Here is a 21,908-nt window from a genome sequence, read left to right on the forward strand (position 1 = left end):
ACCTATTCCGCTGGCAATTTCCCCATAAGCATAATGGAAGAAGAAAGAAAGGAAACCTCTGAAAACTTACTGTCAAAAGTGCTGTGGGAAAAACCTGCAATGCGTTGCCTCCACTTTTTTCGCAACGCTTTTTTGCTGCGGCACACTATGTGGGGCCTTAACTATAAAGTGTTTTTGCAGAATATTTATTTTCAGTTTTTCTTCCCTTATCAAACCTATACAGAAAATGCTCACATTCACGCAGAAAATTGACATGCTGCATTTTTCAAAAACTGTGTTTTTTTTCTGCAACGTGTGGGAAACCAAAATCTCCTTCACTCCTTCACATTTTTTCTTTTGCGTTTTCGCAGCAGCTAAAAATTCTGCATTATCACAAAATGGGGCTTATGACTTAGGAGTCACAGTTTTTTTTTCCTACAGAGTTTTTTTAGCTGCATTCCGCAATGTGGGGCCTTAGTCTTAGGCCGGTTGCAGACGACCATGACACAACCAACCTACCTTGAATTCAAAGCACAGTCTGCACATGGGAGAAACGTGGATGCCCCCCATGTGCCATCTATACTTCCGCTGCTCTTTTCATTAAATGAATAGGAGCAAGGGAAGCACGGCCCGCAAAATAGGTCAAGTATAGGACCTGTCCTATCCAATGTGTCTTGGCCTGTCGGCCCACACATGGCATATAGAAATGGTTCAGTGTGCTATCCATGAAATACATGGATAGCACACTGACCCCAGGGGTGAACCTACCCCTTTCGCCGCCCGAGGCGAACGACAGAAAGCCGCCCCCCGGGAGGAGGGGGCGGAGCGGGGGCGTGGCTGAGCGAAGGGGGCGAGGTGAAACGAGGGGGCGGGGCTTAGTGCCGTTCGCAGGCAGAGTGCAGGCACGGAGAGTACTTGCTCTCTGCCTGAGCATGAGGGGAGGCTGCTGGAGCAGCGCTGCTTCAGTGGCCTCCCAAATCCACCGCTCGGTGCTAAGCCAGTCCAGGACAGCTTGTCCTGGACTGGCTTAGGAAAGGAAAAATGCCGCCCTCCCTGGGGCCCTGACATAGTGCCGCCTGAAGCAGTCGCTTCAGGTTGCCTCATGGGAGGTGCGGCGCTGACTGACCCACACCAAAGTTGTCTGCAAGGGGCCTTAGGTTTGTGTTCCACAACTGATTTTCATCCGTTAAACTCAGGGAGATAAAGACCTAGATTTAGAGTTTTCTACGAAGCTAGAAGCCCCTGCCTCCCTGCGAAATACTGTCCCTTATTGTTTACTTTGTGATTATCATAGCAAGGATATTTTTAATGTATTGAACTTCTCTTCATTAGAAACCCATAAACACCACATATTTTCATTTGGACCAAAGGGTGAAACATTACAATTACAACATATATATCAGCGTTCAGGAAGATAAACAAGAGACAAAAAACAATATGTATAACAATATCTGTAAATATTTTTTTCCTCATATATTCTGTATAGACTGTATCAGTATTTAAAAATATCCACATGTTAGCAAATGTTACTACAAAATAAGGTGTTAAACCATGACTAGATAATTATTGTAACTTGTGGGTTGACTGACAACTCTTTGTTGACGGCTTAAACAAGAAGAAAAACCAATGACTAGAAATGAAAAGGGAAAGTATTTTACTGAGTGAAAAAAGCCTGAACCTGACCCACCCCTTCAGAGAGTAAGCTTTAGAGAGTCAGTTTTATCAATGTGCATGTCATCTGCAAGGAAAAACAAACACTGTTCCACCCACTTTTCTACTTTGTAAGGTATTTAATCAATAAAAAGTGAACGGCTCTTTGTTACATTTATTGGTTAGCTTCAAAAAGCCCTTAAAGTGGGTCAGAGAGCTGTTTTTTAGTGCAAACTGTTCATTCAAGATTTTTAGTCTACAATGCTTCTTTGTTTACTGCTGACCCTGTGAGAACCTAAAAAAAGAATACTGTGTATTTTGCTAGCTTGTCTCTCTTATCTTATCAGTACTGCAGCTACAATAGACCAGGTGTACTCACCAATTTACCATCAGGTGAAAGCATGTTATGGCCAGGATCCAAGCTCACTGGAGAAACCTGCTGGAGGACTGACTGACTGGTCAACATGGCATTGTTACCATGGTGATTAATTGTTGATGATGAACTGACCTCGTTGTTTCCTTGTTGATTGTATCTTACTCCTGCAAAATAGAGTAAGTACATTATTTTACTGTACTGTACATGTGTAGTTTAGGAACATTAGAAGCATTCATCAAAACCTGTATATTTTACTACATTCTTAATGTTCCATGTGCCTGAGAGTGGCACACTTAATTCATGTTGTTGCCTCACCATTGTGAGCACAATCCGCTCTAAGTATCATCGTATTGAAGTCCAAATGAATAAAGTTGTTGTATAAGCTAGCTTACAGAAACATACACACACAAACAGATAGGGCAGCATGGTGGCTCAGTGGTTAGCACTGTAGCCTTGCAGTGCTGGAGTCCTAGGTTCAAATCCTGCCAAGGGCAACATCTGCAAGGAGTTTGTATGTTCTCCCCGTGTTTGCGTGGGTTTCCTCCGGGTACTCTGGTTTCCTCCCACACACCAAAGTCATACTGATCGGGAATGTAGATTGTGAGCCATATATGGAACAGTGACCAACAATATCTGTAAAGTGCTGTGGAATATCATGGCGCTATACAAGTAAGCATAATAAATAAATAATTGTGTATATAGTGGGTTCTGCTGCATGATTGGTGGCAAAGTTGTAAAATAGTTCTGGCACAAGACTATTACATAGGAAACTGTAGAGGAACTGTATCCCATTAAGGCTGAGGGGGGATGAGCTCTCCAAACAAATGTAAAATGGTAGCAGACATGGCCCTGGAATCCAAAAAGGAGGATAGACAGGCTGACATCCTCCACACCATGAATTAGGCACATCCCCCCATTGTGCTTACGCCAAAGTGCAAATTCTTGCAAGCCCTTGCTGATGTAGATTTAGTCTTCAGTTATGCCACTTTTCGGGTGTAATCATAATGCATATAGTGCATCTATTCAAGTAGTCCTATTTTTGGAAAAATGACAAGGCCAGCACAAAACTACTTTTGCCGGGGCCACACGGTGGCTCACTGGTTAGCACTGCAGCCTTGCAGCGCTGGAGTCCTGGTGTTCAAGGGCAAAAAAACCATCTGCAAGGAATTTGTATGTTCTCCCCATGTTTGCATGGATTTCCAACCCATATTCCAAAAAGACATACTGATAGAGAAAAAATGTACATTGTGAGCTCTATGTGGGCTCACAATTTACGTAAAAAAAATGGAAAAAAAAAAAAAAAGTATTTTTGCCACAAGTGGTGTTAAACAGTCGCAAACTGACAGATGACGCAACCATACTGATGATTCTTCTCTCTTCTGCACTAGAATGAGTTGCACCAGAGTTTAATGCTTCCAGCCACTTAATAAGTTGTATGCATCTTGGGAGATGCCATGTGCCAGAATTGAAATCAATGTCAGTCAAGAACTGTTGCAGATTCCAACCATAACTTTTTGACACACATTATAGAAAACATGACCCATATCCCAGCCCACCTTGATTAATTCATAATTAAAACAAAAGTGGCGAAAATGGACAAAGATTACAATGTGCAGAAATGGTGTGCAAAGTATGACATGTTGACCCATATGGAACATTGAACTTTTAAATAGGAAATAACCTTAAATAATATTATTGATCTATACAACACAGATATTAAACAGCTGTAAAATGTGTGCATGCAGACCTTAGGGTATGTTCACACAGCAGAGATCACAGCAGGATGCAGAAAAAATAATTTGGCGACTCAAGACTCCCTGCTGATTAGGTCCTTTCATCTGGGCCTCATCAGCAGCAGAAGACCGCAACGCAATACCAATAATTTGTATTGGCATTCTGTCATAGCTAAACCGCGGGCGTATATACAGCGTATGAGCATACCCTAAATGCTTCAACTCGGCATTATCTAAAGAGCTTATTATTTTCACTATGTCTAATGAAAATTAGTTTTCGAAATAACAATAAACAAACAAGTATTTTTAAAAATAATAAATAACATTTGAGTACTGTCCCACACTATCAAAAAGGAGTAGATAGTAATAATTATAGCACATCTTCAGCACACAGTCTTTTTTTAAGCCAAAACTGCAGGGCCTCCCCCTTTACAAAAGTGGGCTGAACAGGGCAGAGAGCAAGGAGGGCTGGACACTTTGACACACCAAATTTACTATAATGCACACCGTAAAACTGGCGTGAGTTAGACTAAGCCCCTATGAGATATCAACGCATTGCAGTTCATCCCACATCGATTTAGCCAGAAAGTTTGCGGATTTTCTGTTACAATTATAACAATGGGGAAACCGCCGGCGTTTCCATGGGTATAATTGACATGCTGCGATTTCCAAAACTGCGCCGGTTGTGATTTTAACCACTAAGTGGGCATGGCATTGGCAAGAATCCCATCCACTTTGCCCTGTAAAACGTCACGATTTTTTCCCACTGCATTTCTGCCGCAGGCAAATTGCGGCGTTTCCATCCTGTGGGGCCCCCCCTTACACTGTATCCACAAGTTTGCATTTTGTAGACATGTAAAATTTAGCCTTCCTTATTTATTTATTTTATTCAGCTCCCCAGTTCGTGAAAAAAAAAAAAAAGTGAACACCTGATTGAAGACATTTGAATGAATCGATGCATTTGCAGTTTGTGAAAAGCTCAGATACGTATGTCCGTGAAATACGAATTTGTGAATATAGCTTTATATAGTAAATCTATGCCAGTTCATGACTGGTTTGGATTTGTATTCTGGCACATGGGAGTGTGCCTGAATTATTAAGAGGCCCCAACTGTTTTCTCTGTTACATCTTTCATTATTCTGTAGTCTTTAATCAGGAATTAAAAAAAAAAGTTTTCTCATTTGCTGAAAATGGTCTTTAGAAAAGTTAGCAGACCGGTCGAAGTGCCCGAGCTTGTGAGAGTGTAAACATTAATTAACCCGAGCAATGGTACATACACATTCTTTTGCTGTATTTTTAACCTCATGCATAGCTGCATAGTTATTAAGCTTGAAAAAGTCCACAGAGTTCAACTTTTCCATATTCCTCCACTGTTGATCAGAAAAGGCAAACAAAAACCTAGTGTTAACTACTCTCAATTTGTCACAGTAGGAAAATCTTTGCCTCCAAAAGACACTTTATTCATTAGAGATCTATATATGTCATATTTTAAAGTACTGTATTTATAGTGAGAAAGAGATGGAAAGAAGGGGACACATCTTGTTACGGTAACAAAAGAAACATCCTCACATACTGAAGTATAAAATCATGTTTCCACTTATTATCTAGTCTTCTCTAGCCTGATAGAATGTAAGATGGAACATGGTTTTCAAGATTTGTTTAACCCTCTCTTAGTAGCCACCATTTATTACAGATGTTGCATCTTTAATCATGAAACTGAAATAGCTTCTGGGTCTCCGCTGTATTGGGGACCCGGCTCTAATGCCCATTGTAAAACAGGAGCGCACCAAAGTAGTAAAAAAATAAATAAATAAATAAAATATGGCAACTCCAAGAAAAATGTTGGTTTTTTTTCAAAGTTTTGGATTTTTTAGGGGTTAAAATGTAAAGCAAACTATATAAACTTGGCATTCCTTGAATCATACTGACCCATAGAAAACAGATGACATGTCTTTTTGGCTGTTGTAAAAGCAAAGCCGGTAAGAAAGTCACACAAACTCAATTTTTCTCCAATTCCACCCTATTTTTTTTCCAGCTTCCCAGTACATCATATGGGATATTAAATGGTAACATTACAAAGTACAATTTGTCCCGCAAAAATTAAAGCCTCATATGGCTCTATGAACAAAAAATAATAATAATACAAAGCTATGAAGTTTGGAAGGCGGGGAGTCAAAAACAAATATTGGCAGGAAGTGGTTAAATGACCACTAGCTTTTGAATGGTAATTTTCCCATCTGTTTATTTGTAGTTAGTAAAACCTGTGGAGGCTTGTGGGATTGAAATTGTAGCTCTAGTTTGTTGTCTAAACATATCTGGACCTACATAATCAGGAAAGTTGTATTTAGTCTTCAGTAAAGATTTAATAGTCGCATGATTGGTTTTAACCCCTTAATGCTCTGTGCTGTACTATTACATTGCGCTGAGTAATAGTAATAATAGGGCCAGGACCAGCAACCAGAGTCGGAAGATACTCCAATTCCAGCAGATTAACCTCCTGGATGCCATAATCAATAGCGATCACAGAATCCAGGAGATTCAGGTGCCAGAATCACACACACCCTCCCCGTCACCCCTCGGACACCCCGCAATAAGATCATGGGTTCCGCGGGGTTACCATTGCAACCAGGAGACTGGGCAATGGCCTCCTGAGTGCCTATGCCTAAGTTCCCACTATAAAAATAGTGTTATTTATCCAGTAAGGTGAACACTTTAAAAAAAATTATACACTGCAATGCACAAATTAATGTATTTTGATCACTTTGCTTTCCCAAAAAATAATAATAAAAAGTGGTTAAAAAGTCCTACAACATTGGTACCAAAAGAAGTACAACATATCTCTGACATATCTCTGTCAACAATACAGTAAAAGAAAGGGGCCACACAGTGGCTCAGTGGTTAGCACTGCAGCCTTGCAGCAGTGGAGTCCTGGTGTTCAAATCCCGCCGTGGGCAAAAAACCATCTGCAAGGAGTTTGTATGTTCTCCCCGTGTTTGCATGGATTTCCATCCCATATTCCAAAAAAAGACATACTGATAGGGAAAAAATGTACATTGTGAGCTCTATGTGGGGCTCACAATCTACATTTAAAAAAAAAAAAAATACAGTAAAAGAAAAAAAAAAGTTATAAGCGTCTGAATACGGTGAAACCCAGAAAGTCGTTTTTCAAAAGATAACGTTTAATTTCCAAAAGCGGTAATACCTAATAAAAACCAATGTAAATATGGTATTGCCATAATCGTAAAGACCTGCCAGGAGAATCTGCCATGTCATTTTTAATGCAGAGTACATGCCGTAAAAACTAGATGCCAAAAATTCTGTTCGAATTGTGAGCTATTTCACATGGACCCCCAAAACACACATATATACAATAATCAAAACATTATTTGTACCCCAAAATAGTGGCAAACGAAAGTATAACTTGTCATGCAAAGAAAAAGCCCTCACATAGCTATACTGTCAGAAAAATTATAAAAGTTATGAATTGTGTAGAGGGGGATATGAAAAAAGTTCCTGAGCATTAACATACAAATTACCCTGTATTTTAAAATTCTAACCATAGGTTAGCAATGTGTAAGTTATGCCTGCCTATAGTGGACAGTCAATAAGCAGAATACAGACATCCATAAAACTCAACAGAAATATAATTTTTAATGGAATGTGTCACCAGAATATGACCTACTGTTGAGATCATATTTTGTCTTTTTAAAATTTCCACCTAATCTGTATTTTTTAAAAATCCTAAATTAATTAACATCTGCACCAGAGTTTCCATTTGAAAACCTGCAGGAACCACTAGAAATCGGAGAGAAAAGTCCTGTATGGAGGAATTTTCTCCCCGCCAGTTTCAGTATAAAAACAACAGACACCAGAAAGACACCTAGCAGACCCCAATATAATCTATAGGGACAACTAGTGACTACGGGTAACCACTGTTTTGGTGGTTGGGGGTTTATGTCAATCAGGACCCAAACCATAAAATACCCAACACATATGTGATCTTAGCCTCACTGTTACCACCAAGCTCTAAACCCTACTGAGTTCTATGGGAGAGTTTTCTAGGCATGCTCTGTGACCTATGCAGAGGTTATTGTGCAGAGAGAGTCGTAGATAAACTGTGATCACCTGTTGTAATCACCTATTGTGACTGTTGGTTTCTGTGGCTTATCTACATATACACTGACCACCAAAAGGGGAACAATGTTTTGACTTTCAGGCTCCATATCTCACCATCCACTACTGCTTCGAATGTGAGACTACAATCATTTTATAGACAATCATCTTGGCTATCTCATACATAAATTTAACTTGCAACTATTTATCATATCATTAATTATACAGATTATTGTCATGTAACTGCATTGTTACTGTTTTACTACTAAGAAAATCTAAATTTTCATTTTTATTATTTTGTTAGCATTTTTTAAATTCACCTTTCGCTCAATACTGTCTAAATCCTTCTGGGTATGCTCTCGATGAGATTCAAGCATGTCTCAATCAAAATCTGATCCAAGCTTCATCTTCAATTCCAATGTTGGTGCATACTGGTTGACTAACAGCTTTGTCTTTAACTCTATCCACAAGTCTTCAATTGGGTTGAGATCTGGGGACTAATCCAGCACCTCTACTATATTGTCATTGAACCATTTCTTCACTAATCTCGACATATGCTTCAGGTCACTGCGCTGCTGGAACATAATGGTTTCCTTTTCATACCCATAGTGCTCGAGTGTACGAAGTAACTTATCTTGTAGGATACTTACATATAGTTCAGCAGTAAGACCACCATCGATCCTGGTGGTCTCAATGCCATAGGCTGTGAAACAACTCCATATAATCAGGCTTTGACCTCTAAACTTGACAGTTCCTTCAATTTCTTGGTCCGTTTCACTGTTTTCTCATGTTTCTTCTAGACCCATTTGCACCCATCAGAGCCCAGTCTATAGACTTTCAACCCATCGTTCCAAATCACCCGTTTTCAATCTTGCCCTGTTCTCTTTTTTACAAACTCGAGTCGACACTTCTTATGACTATATTGAAGTGGAGGCTTATTCACCTTTTTTTCAAGCCACCATTTCAGACTTATGTAACATGCATTGTATGGAGTTTGCATTGACATCTGTGATCTTACTATTATGAAGTATACAAGCCATATCCACTGCTGTGTTTATCAGACTAGAACTGATAGACCTTGTGATAAGCCGACTTGTAGATGCAATATTTCCTGGACATCTTGGCTTTTGAATGGATTGATGGACATTTTCTTCCATTTGTCATGGCACTCACATGATGCAGTTTGGCAATTTTCTTGGCCAGAGACCACTATTGATGAGCTGGATGATGCTGTTTCTCTTTTCTTAGGAATTCTTCTTCATGGCTAATTCTCGATTTGAATCAGTAACCTTTCACTTGGAAATCAACCTAATAACACACTGAGCTAATAGGCGATATGAGAACAGGTTGTAATTTGTAGTATACAAAAAGAAAAAGATTTTTCTACCAGCAGGAGCAGAGCAGTAACAATACAATTATATGACAAGAATATGCATAACTAATCATATGATAAATAGCCAAATTTATGTATGAGATAGCTGTAGTGGGTGGTGAGATATGCAGCCTGAAAATCAAAAGTTCAAATCATTGTTATCCTTTTGCTCGTCAGTGTATATGATAGCTGTGATCATCAGTGTGTGTGTGTGATAAGTAAAGTGACTGCTGCAAAGTAATAACCTACAGAAAACAAGAAGCATGAGTATATTATTTGGATGAGTGGCCAGATTCAGAATTGCAGGATTTTAGGGATGATGATGATGATGATGATGATGATGATTATTATTTATAGATAATAAAGTGAACATTTAAAAATTAAAAATATGATCAAAAGAGAGCTTGTCACCTCTCCTGATAGGTTTGATTGATTAAATGACTGCCTTTATTATGAAACAACATTTCATAATCATGTTTTCTTACAACTGTGGGTTGTGTTGCTTTGCTGTTTTTCCAGCTTGAAATTAATAATTTCATTGTTAATTGGATGGGATTGAACTGCAACATGGCCATGTGACCAACGGACATGATGTCACTTCCTGAGAAAAGGTTTTCATCCTTTGTTATCTACACCTGGTTTTGGCATCAAAAACTGCATGAAAAAACCTGAACATGAGCAATGTTTTATTTCCTACGGCATTGTATAGTAGCTATCTAGGGATAGGTTGCCTCTATTCCAGGGATTCATTAGTATCAGTCTTAAAATAATAGTGCCTTAAACCTTGTTCCCATAGTGCAGGTTAGTCAATAGAAGATAATATTAGTAATAAATCTTTTCTTCTTATCTGTTCTCATATTAAATGAAAACAAATGGCTTAATCCTTTTAAGTTTTAATTCTATCTTAATTTCTCTTCAACCTAACAAAATATTTAGCTAAAGCTACTCCACTTTCCAAATTATTACACAAATTGAATTTAAATGTCAAAAAAAAATTATTTTTTTATTTTTCGATAAAACTTTAGATAACTTCAATGAATCTTAAACACATGTGATAATTAGTTTGCCTGGTGAGCCTGATTAAATTAAACCAATTTTAGGCTGGGGCCCATATGCATAATAGAAGCAGAAAGTCAGCAGAGGAAAATTGCTGCGGAAAAAACACAATGCGTTTCTGCAACGGTCTTTCCGCAGCATGTTTTGGCTTTTGCTTGCTACGTGAGGCCTTAGCCTAAGAAGTATGTTCCACAATATTAAGTAGGCCACATGTTTCACACAATATTGGGAAGGTAAAGGATCTCTCTGTTGTCGAAAAGCGTGAAATAGTGCAAAGTCTTGGACAAGGTATGAAACCATAAAATTTTTCATGAAAACTTGTGTCATCATTGTACTGTGAAGAGATTTGTGACTCATTCAGAGCACAGATGGGTTTGTGCAGATAAAGGCATAATGAGGAACGTTTCCGCCACACAAATTCATCAGATTAAGAAAGAACTGCTAGAATGTATTACAAAGCAGCAAACAGGTATTTTTGAAGCAGTTGGTGTATCTGGATTCCCAAGAGGTGTTGAATCCTCCAGAGGCTTACAGTTAACCTGCTAACCTGCCACCCTTAAACAGTGCTCACAAGCACAAACATTTTTAGTGGGTGCAAACATACATGAAGACTAATTTTAAAACAGTCTTGTTTACTGATAAGTGCCATGCAACTTTGGATGGTCCAGATGGATGGAGTAGTGGATGGTTGGTGGATGGCCACCATGTTCCAACAAGTCTGGAACATCAACAAGAAGAGTTATGTTTGGGCCAGAGTTATGGGGGGAGAACTCGTAGACTACTTTAGGAAGATGTGAAAATGACCTCTACAAAGTATGCCGATTTTCTGACTGACCACTTTCTTCCATGGTACAAAAACAAGAACCATCCCTTCTATAGCAGAGTCATTGTCTGTTATGGGCATAAAAGTAAAGAATCCCATGGTGTTGGCACCATCCTTCCCTGCCCTCAGCCCTATTAAGAAGCTTTGTACTATTCCCAAGCAAAAGCTCTATGAAGGTGGGAGGCAGTTCACAAAAAAACAGCGGCTCTGGGAGGCTATTCTGACATACTGCAAAGAAATTCAAGCACTTCTGGTTACCTTCATATCTCTGGTTTTGTTTTGTTTTTGTTTGTTTTTTTTGGGGGGAAGGTATTTGCAACAAATTTGATTTTCGTTTCCTTGGCATGTCTAAAATTGGGAAACTGCCAATTTGTATTAAAGGTGTTTTCCCAAGTCAGTGTCCGAACAGGCTGCCTCCAGAGTCTGCTTCTGACTTTCTGTATTTGTGTCTACCCTTCTTGTAGACAATTAAAAGTTAGGCTAAGTTCACACTAGTGTTGCCTCTTGATTGACACCTCTCGGGGGACCAAATATAAATGGAGGTGTCCTTATCCAAAAGCGGGCATAATAAAACTATAAACTTTATTAGAACAATTAAAAGCACTCCTTCAAAACTAAGATGTAGACACTAGAAAAGAAAGGCAGGTGCTAAAGAGAAAAACTGACCAGATAGTGATCAATCACGCAAAAACACCGCCTATATATGAAGTATGGCCCTCACAAATTTAGTCTATATTGGTTGAAGCCCAAACAACAGAGAGGTGGACCACTAAAACAGCATTAACACACGGAGTCCAACAGACCCCATTAATGATAATAGGGACAGTTGGGAATCCGGCGTTATAAAACTGAAATTGGCAAAGAAAAAAGTCCCTCGCGCAGTACTTTTTCCTACATCGATTTTTGGTGAACACAGTGATGTAGTCTGTGTGTGTGAACATAGCCTTAAACATTTTTTTGCAAATATAAATAATTTAAAAAATTTTAGACCTAAGAATTTCTATAATAATACCAGTGGTGACAATCAGTTGTCTTAATTGGTTGCCAATGGACATGACCATTAATGCAGGAACTTTATATAGGCCCCTTTGCTTATGCACATGACAATAGTCTCTTTTTATTTAATTTGAGCAGAGAGAGAGACCGGATAACTGAGGAAGCTTAAAATATTCCACTTTCATAGAAATGAAGAGCAATGGATTTAAAGGGATTTTTTTTTTTTCTAAATTAGGCTGGGTGTGGTGAAAAAAAAAAACAAAAAACCCCACTTCCTCTGGTGTCTCACAGAGCGGTCCTGGTGCTCCAGTGTTCTTTCAGTGGAAGTTGAGCCGCACGTGACCACTGAGGCCAATCAGCAGCCTAATGGAGGGGGCCCAGGATGTCACAGCAGGAAAGGACTTCCTCCACAAGAAAAAAAATCAGAGCAACAGAACCAGATTGCCCTAGGAGGCAAAGGAGCACCAGGGACAGGTGAGTATGTTTTGGTTTTTTTTTTTTTTATTTATTGATTTTTTATTTTTTTTTAACCTTACCCAGCCTAATTTAAAAAAAATACAAAATATCCTGAACAACCCCTTTAAGGACCAAATTCAAAGTAATCCAATGGTTCACAGTACAAATTTCACAATACATGTATATTGCATAGTTAATCTACCTGGCACATTTCTTTATATTTTTTCTGATGAGGTTTTATCTGCATTGCTGTAAAACATTTTGGAGACTACTCTGTGCTATTGTAGTCTGAAATACTCCCTTCAGACTTGGATGAACCAGCTTAAAGCAGAGGGAATGTCTGATTACTGAAACAAAGTGTACATGCAATAGTCTGAGAAGCTGATGAAAATCTTGCAGAAATAAAGTGATTAGTAGGAGTCCAAGAACCTCTAATAGAAAGATTTAAAAGTTTTTGTGAACTGAAAGGGTTATTTTGAGTACTGGCCTTGAGGGTAAGTTCACACAGGGATTTTTGGTCAGGATTTTGAGGCTGTATCTGCCTCAAAATTCTGACCAAAAAGAGGGATCCCATTGAAATCAATGGGAGCCGCTCAGGTTTTTTTTCCAGGAGCCTTTTTTTCCGGCTCCCAGATAATGAAGCGAGATGCTCATTCTTCAGGACAAGTCGCCTCGCGATTCAGCCTGAAGACACTCCCTCCTCCCGACTAGGCCCATTCATTGGACCTAATCCAGAGTGGCATGCGGGACTGGATGCCAATGCAGTGCACCGGCTTTCAGTCGCAGCTACCCGGCAGAACCTGAGGTGGCCTCTGCCTCAAGTTCCGGACCAGACCAAATAACCCCATCTGAACTTACCATAAGGGGTTTTCTGAGCTTATCAATTGTCATCAACTGAAGGTCAGCGAGGGTTCAACACCTAGGACCCTAACCAATAGGCTGTTTAAGGAGAACGTTGCATTCTGGTAAGTGCTGCAGTCTATTCATAGAACATGAATAACAGACCTATACAGGAGGCTTCATTTCTCCTGTAACTGGGACTACTGTGTCAACCCCAGTTAGAAGGGAAACCAGCAAAAGTAAAGTAATACTAAAAATCCCCCCAAGGTCTATTAAGACCTTATTGGGGACTACAATGTGTACCATGGCTATAACTTTCACGGCCACTTCAATTGTTCTATCACCGCCCCATCAACAAAACAATAAGGGTAAGTTCACACAGAGTTTTTTGGTCAGGATTTTGAGGCTGTATCCACCTCAAAATTCTGACCAAAAAGACGGCTCCCATTGAAATCAATGGGAGCCGCTCAGGAGTTTTTTCTGGGAGCCGTTTCTTACAGCTCCTGGAAAAAAGAAGCAAGGTTTTCAATCTTCAGGCCAAGTCGCCTCACGATTCGGCCTGAAGACACTCCCTCCTAAAGACTAGGCCCATTCATTGGGCCTAATCTGGAGCGCAGTGCACGGCTGGATGCCGATGCAGTGCACCGGCTTTCAGTTGCGGCTGTGAACTTACCCTAAGTGTCACCTACATAAAAATTACCTTAACCCTCTCTGTTAAAACTATTACACTTTTTTGTACTTTTTAAAGCTTTTTTAGCACCACTTTTTGATATTAAAAACACATGAAAAATGTGAAGAACTGTGATGTTTCCCCTCCTTTTTTCTGTATATTTTCTCAAATATTAAAATAAAGAAAAAAAACATGCAAAAATAACAACATAAAGATAAAATCCTATTTATAACTGAAAAAAGACTGAAAAATGTTGGTACAACTCAAAGGAAAAAAATATTATAGCCCTCAAAACGCACGAACGAAAATAAATAAATGTCCCGTCGTGAACCAGGAAAAATGGCCAAGTCCTTTTGAAATTTGTTTCTTATGGTCAATAGAACATTGTTTGTATTGCAACTTTAGATTGTATCTTCTGTAATAACATTGAGAACACCACAATATTAACTTTTTAACAATTTGGGAAGGATTTGCTTAACTTTTCAAATTTTTGTTAAATGAACTTATTGTGCATAAAGTGACCATTCACCTCAATACACTGCAGCAAAGGATCTTTAATAGTGTAGTCACATTATTATTACCACACAACCCGCTTCTCCAGTCATAATGTTAAAAGAAAATGCTCAGTTCCTTTCTTTATTTTACAAAAGTGCTGTAAATGTATTAAGTGATCCCATCGTTGTTCAGTACTGCCTAGCAACCAAGTGTGTCCTTATCAGTAAGTCAATAAAGATAGGGAGTCTGTGATGGGGGTAGGGGAAGGTAGTTGAGCAACCAATTTGCAAAACTATACTGAGATCTGTCAAAAAGAGAACACACCTCCATTCAAAGGAAAACTTCTATGTGCAATATTTATATTTCTACAATGTTATGGTAAAACCTAATTGAACTATAGTGAGAGGTTACCATAGGTATGATAGACATGTAACATCTTACATGCTTCTAAATAGCATAGCCCTTTAAGTATCCTGACATTCATGCTCCTTGAGAGTTATTATGTCACAAAAAGTTATAAAGTGTGGCTTTTATGTCCATCATAAACCTGTTTATTGCAACCAACCCAACCCATTCAGCAGTGTTTTCAAAGCTCTTATTACTCCAATAAAAGGAAAAGATTTTTCAGCATCAGAATATAGTGGCACGACAGTGCAGTGAATACAACAGTGAAATTTGACTTTTGCATTAATGTAAAGTATTTAAAGGTTAACGACATTTCTTTTCAAACTCATGTTCACATCAATACACCATGAAGAAAGAAATATAAATATGACTATTATGTTCCATTGTTTGATGAGGTATTTCTCTAAACATTTAATTACCTTTTGATGCCAGTCCTTCATGGTTATCAAACACTAAAACATGGGCTCAACTCTATGGCAGATGCCTTTACGATCCTTTAGACCCCATCAATCTCCCCATCACTGGTTTCTTTGGTTTACTTTGGTGGTGTAATGCTTTCAATAGACAGGAAGCATTGTTCGTAGTAATTCGTTTGATTCCGTTTGGTTAACCTTTCTGGCTTGCCACGGGCAAGTAATAAATATTGTGCACTCCATAAAAAATGTAGACAAGATTTTTTTTTTTTTTTTTTTTTTAAACAGGATTGTATTCACACTTGATCCTGCCCTAGGCACTATGTGCGAATGAATTCTAAATTAAGAGAAGTGCTCCCAACATGGTTAAGCCACATTACCCAAGCCCCCTCATAAATCATTTTATGGTAAAATCAGGTAGATGGACAAGTTAATTAGGACAGTTTTTATATTGCCTCCACCCTAATTGCCTAAGGTTCTTGACTGTTCTGCCTATATGCTAAATAAAGCCCTATGTGCTGTTAGCTATACTTTGACATGTCTATAACAATTATTGGTGCATTAGACCAATGTCTTAATAAAAAATAAAGTTACTCAAAATAAAATACAACATAATTCTGATTTACAAAAGTGATAAGGCTTTAATCCTAATCTTAAAAAACTAGAATTGTATAGTGTAATGCTGGCTGTATTTATTAGTTTTGGCTGCTCCTTCTACTTGTGATGTAATGCATCACCATTCTAATATTTATGGGACTGATAGGCAGGCATTCAGGGAAACAAGAACTACCATTCCTTCTCTTTTCCATGGAGGATAAGGAGCTCCAATGGTGTCAAATACTTTATATACTGTATAGCTAACTCAAACACAGTGGAGAGAGTTATTAACTTGAGGGGCTGCCCCCAAACAAGAATGAGCTTACAATCCTAATTATCCAGCAATGATTTCATTGGCTGATATGACCAGCTTTCATTTTACTTTACATTGTGCTATTTCTTATATCACTATAGGTCCAAAATTTTCACTTGCCTTTAGAAGTCTGTTACCAGGACCCAACCACATCTTAAACTTGTAGTCTATTTTGTAGAACAATGACAACATTAATTGGTATGCATTAGTAAACATTAGCTCTCCATTGCAGCCAATGAGCTCTGCTATACTATATTTTTACATAAAAGTATTCATTTCATACTTACATTACAATAGAGTCTACTTGTATTGTTTCATTTATTTATTTATTTATTTATTTAATGTTTTGCTTATTTCCCCAGTACTTTCTTCCTAATCACGGGAGTCATTCAACCATACCTAAGTAATTCCAATCACACTGTATTTCTCCTTTACTGAAATAGCCTCCAGCTTTCTAGTTTTACAATCTTTATGCATTAGGTGTAACAATAGCCACTATGTGACTATTACGGGGACCAGATCCATAGAGGGACCATAGTTCTAAGTACCTAACCTTAATACAACTGTGTAATTGTACATGAACATTTTCATTGTATAAGCAATACAAATAATAGAAAAGTACATAATATTTTGGCCATCTGTACACCTTGATTCAAGGAACCTACTGAAATGATATGTGGTAAAGGCTGTATTATCTTATATTTTTGTAAACCTACAAATGTAATTAGAGACACTATTAAAGAGATACAGTTAAAGGTACTCTCCCTGTTTGTCTCTGTCTGGACTCTGTTTTCCCCAAAAAAAAACCTCTGTAATGTAATAAAAATATGTCTTTTTTATCTGGTACATAATGGCACACAGTCAATCAAAGGATCCGTGCACTAAGGCATTTATTAGTGTTATCTTGTATATTGCCAAAGTGAGGAATCCAAGGTATGCATTAACATACAGTGTACAGACCTGTTACCTGCCACATAGTAAAGCATTTTGCTTACAGAATGGTGACCACATGACAATCTGACCAACAATTATTGCCCTGACTTTTCCAGCAACTGTCCATTCAAAATCAAAAACAGAACTATAGGTTTGGCAGGTAAAATACATCCATATTCCTAAATATGCCCCAATACGTTCAATGTAACACTAATTACAAACTGAAGGAACACAAAGACTTTTTATCCCAAGAGAAAAAATGTGACATGCTGTAACATTTACTGTGTTGTGAAAATATTCTTGCCTAGAAGAATCACCACTATGGAAGAATATAGTGAAATAATAATTTTACCCTAAATGTATTAGTGGCCAGCTGGGAATAAACAATTGACATCTGAACTTCTCCCTAGTCTGCTGTGAATGGCCCCCTATTGTGTATTTCACCAGCCTTAATGTATTTGCTTGCTTTGTCCATATGATCACAAGGCCTACTGTGAAAGGACAAATGTAAATTTGTATCCCCAAAGACTATGGAGTATAGTCTACTGAAATCTGTAACATGTAGCTCCTTCATACACACATTTCCTATTCATCACAGGTCCTCTCTCACAGCCAATATATGATGGCACTATATGTGTACTCATATGTGAAGTGTAGCCAACTTTTTTATACTATGATTTGTAACTTTTTTGTTGTTGTTGCTGATTTGTTTTTACTTACAATTTTTCCAGATTTTTTGGTCAAGTACAGATACTCTTCTGCAATTTTTGTGTCTAATTCGGAAAGAAATCTTCATTTAGGCCAGGGCCACACGTTGTGAAAACACTGCGATTTCGTCGCAGCAAGAAAGCTGCGGCAAAAACCGTGGTGTTTTACAGTACCTGCAAAGTGGATGGGATTATAGCTAATCCCATCCATGCATTAGAGAAGAATTTCCTCAACGGAAATGCTGTGATTTAAAAAACATTGCATTTTTGTAAATTGCAGCATGTCAATAATATCTATGAAAGACGTTTAGGTATAATAGGGACAGAAAGTCTGCAGTGGGAAGACTTTCTGTGAAAGGCGCTGTGGAAAAAACTGCAAAGTGTTTCTGCCATGGTCTTTTCTGCAGCACATTTTTAGTGCGGCTTGCTATGTGGGGCCTTTGCCTAATACAGATATGCTTTTGTCACCTAAACAAACGTCCAGTGCAAATTTCCTTCTTCTATGGAATCTAATCAATACGAGCACCAGTCTCCAGCTTATTCAATCAATTTTCACACTGACCTTATGTGACCTCTGTTTCTGTAATCACATTATTGAGGTAACCATCACTACTATCTGGTGAAAAAGAGCCAGAGAGTGAGCTACCACTATACCTCCTGTATCCTTGGACAGCTCCTGCTGTCTCAGTCTAGTGCCAGTAATGTAAACTACAACTTTTAGAGGCCTTCTGGTTAAAGATAAATGAACACTAGTACAGTAATTGCAGACCCTTTAAGAGAAAAAAAAACAAAGGGTGTCATGTTGTGACTGAGTACGCAATGGAAGGATGAGGGAACATCAAAGACTACAAGACTTGTACAAAGCCACAGTTTAATTGTCTTAAGTATGCAGAAAGGCATCAATACCATGACAACAGTAGGCAACATGCTGTTGTATTATAGTGCAGTCAGTGAACAACACTGAAAACAGCTGACTTTGCTGACAGTATAAAGTTTTGGGACATCTTGTGAGCCATCGGTCTCTGTGAGCAGACCTTCTCTTCTGTCATTCTATTATTTAGAACATTCCTGAACTAGGGTCACATTTTGGTCATCCCAAGAAGGTCTACCAAATATGCTTTCCCTAATCAGGGTATAATAACACAGTCGTTTAATCACACAACGAAAGGCATAAACAATCGTTTTGGAAGCGACTGTATGGCTAATTTTACATGGTCATTTTATATCAATACAAACATTTCTCCTTACAGGATTTTAAAGATCATTGTTGTCACTGTTACAAATAGATAATTGCACATTTTAAATTAAGTGTTAAAAAAATCAAAAATGCCTAATTCTATGCAGACTCCTATAGAGAAGGTTTACTAAGCAAAATGTACAAACACTAATAACAATGGTATTCATGGCATGAGTCAAACTTTATTATGTGTTTTTTAAAGGGTCAGTTCACAAGGCAGAAAATGAAGAGGAAATTCCTCTTCATTTTCCACCGCTGGCTTTTTCGTGCATTGCGGCATCCCGCTCCTGATTAGGCCCAGATGAATGGGCCTAAGCAGGAGGGAGACTAAAGCCACATACACTGTAGCTAACGCAGCCACGGAATCCATCTGAAGATAGGTCATGTTCCTTTTTTTTACGCTAGCTGGAAAAAAAAATCGCTAGTGGAAAAAAACTGCTAGTGACTCCCACTGAAATGAATGGGAGGTGGGTTTTTTTTAGGCGGATTCTGCATTAAAATACGCCAACAAAAAACTCCATGTAAACTGACCCTAATGCTTATCTGGAATTGTGGAAAGTCTGATGTTTTTTGTTGCAGATTTGGAAGTGTGTGTCTAAGCCAAAGTCAAGAGTGGCTTGAAAAGAAATGCGAAATAATTCTGATAATTCGCGTGCTAAAATAAACATGCTGTGTTTCTTTTTTTTCCCCATAATGTATGGATGAGATTAAAGAGATTCCACCATTAAAACCTTTTTTTTTTGTGGATAAGACGTCGGAATAGCCTTTAGAAAGGCTATTTGTCTCTTACCTTTTGACGTGGTCTCCGCTGCGCCGTTCCTTAGAAATACCGGTTTTTACTTGTATGCAAATGAGTTCTCTCGCAGCGATGGGGGCGGGCCCCAGCGCTCAAACAGTGATGGGGCCGTCCCCACTGCTGCCAGAGAAGTGTCTCCAGCGCTGCCTCCTTCTTCATCCGCTGCGTCATCTTCAATGTCTTCTTCCGGAGCAGGCTCGTAACTTCTATCAGAGCAGAGCAGACTGCGCAGGCGCACAGGCCATGGGAAAGTGTTCGCTAAGAATACTGTGCAAGTGGCTATTTTCCCGTGACCTGTGCACCTGCGCAGTCTGCTCTGCCCGAGGCCTAGAAGTTACGAGCCTACACCGGAAGAAGACATTGAAGATGATGCTGCGGACAAAGAAGGAGGCACTTGGAGACACTTCTCTGGCAGCGGTGGGGATGCCCCCATCGCTGCAAGAGAACTCATTTGCATACCGGTAAAAAAAAAAACGGTATTTCTAAGGAATGGCGCAGCGGAGACCACGTCTAAAGGTAAGACACGAATAGCCTTTCAAAAGGCTATTCCAATGTCTTATCCAGAAAAAAAGGTTTTAATGCTAGAATCCCTTTAATGAAATCTCACTCACTTTGCTGGTACTATAATATGCAACATTTAATTTTGCTGTTTACACAGCAGAAAACCTCCAACCTAGTACAAATCAAAAGATAATAAGGCCACCTGTATAAGGGTACATTCACACAGAGGAATTCCTCTTCATTTTATGCCACAAGCATTTATGCCACAGTCTAGCCGTGATGATGACGCAGTAAAATACTGTATGTCCCCAAATCCACTGCAAATTCCTCCATAAGAACACAGCCTAACTCAGCACTTAAACTCCAAAACGGTGAGTAATAACATGTTAAAAAATAACTTTTAATGATAACATTAAAGGGGTTGGCCACTTTCAAACCAATATTGAGAAACAAATGTTATTGTTTGTACAATAAAAAGATATACAATTTTCCAATATACTTTCTGTATGAATTCCTCATAGTTTTCTAGATTTCGGCTTGCTGTCATTCATTCTGCTACTTCTAGAAGATAAAAGTCTGACCATGGTCATGTGATTTATGGTCCATGGTCATGTGATGAGCACACAGGTGCACAGCTGATTACCAGGCAGATGTCTGATTATTGTGCTGTGACTGTAATGAGCGGGACGTGTGTGTCCATCACATGACCATGGACCGTAAATCACATGACAATGGACCGTAAATCACATGACCATGGTCAGAGTTTTATCCACTAGAGATAACAGAATAAATGACAGCAAGCAGAGATCTAGAAAACTGTGAGGAATTACACTTTCAGACCAATATTGAAAGGCAAATGTTATGGTTTGTATAATAAAAAAAAATTGTACAATTTTCCAATATACTTTCTGTATAACTGTATACTTTGTATAATGTATACTTTGTGTATTAATAGAGATGAGCGAACACTAAAATGTTCGAGGTTCGAAATTCGATTCGAACAGCCGCTCACTGTTCGAGTGTTCGAATGGGTTTCGAACCCCATTATAGTCTATGGGGAACATAAACTCGTTAAGGGGGAAACCCAAATTCGTGTCTGGAGGGTCACCAAGTCCACTATGACACCCCAGGAAATGATACCAACACCCTGGAATGACACTGGGACAGCAGCGGAAGCATGTCTGGGGGCATAAAAGTCACTTTATTTCATGGAAATCCCTGTCAGTTTGCGATTTTCGCAAGCTAACTTTTCCCCATAGAAATGCATTGGCCAGTGCTGATTGGCCAGAGTACGGAACTCGACCAATCAGCGCTGGCTCTGCTGGAGGAGGCGGAGTCTAAGATAGCTCCACACCAGTCTCCATTCAGGTCCGACCTTAGACTCCGCCTCCTCCGGCAGAGCCAGCGCTGATTGGCCGAAGGCTGGCCAATGCATTCCTATGCGAAT

The 21,908-nt window shown here is 38.9% G+C and overlaps 1 protein-coding gene across 1 annotated transcript in view; it reads right to left on the minus strand.

Annotated features, from left to right (window-relative positions):
- The window catches only part of HNF1B (HNF1 homeobox B), a 71,086-nt gene that overhangs the window by 20,989 nt on the left and 28,189 nt on the right, over positions 1-21,908 (minus strand). The window contains exon 5 of the mRNA XM_075264297.1: positions 2,009-2,169. Coding sequence (XP_075120398.1) covers positions 2,009-2,169 — 161 coding nt within the window. The remainder of the gene's footprint in view (positions 1-2,008; positions 2,170-21,908) is intronic.

The sequence above is a fragment of the Leptodactylus fuscus genome, chromosome 2 (assembly GCF_031893055.1).
Source record: "Leptodactylus fuscus isolate aLepFus1 chromosome 2, aLepFus1.hap2, whole genome shotgun sequence".
Lineage (NCBI taxonomy): Eukaryota > Metazoa > Chordata > Amphibia > Anura > Leptodactylidae > Leptodactylus > Leptodactylus fuscus.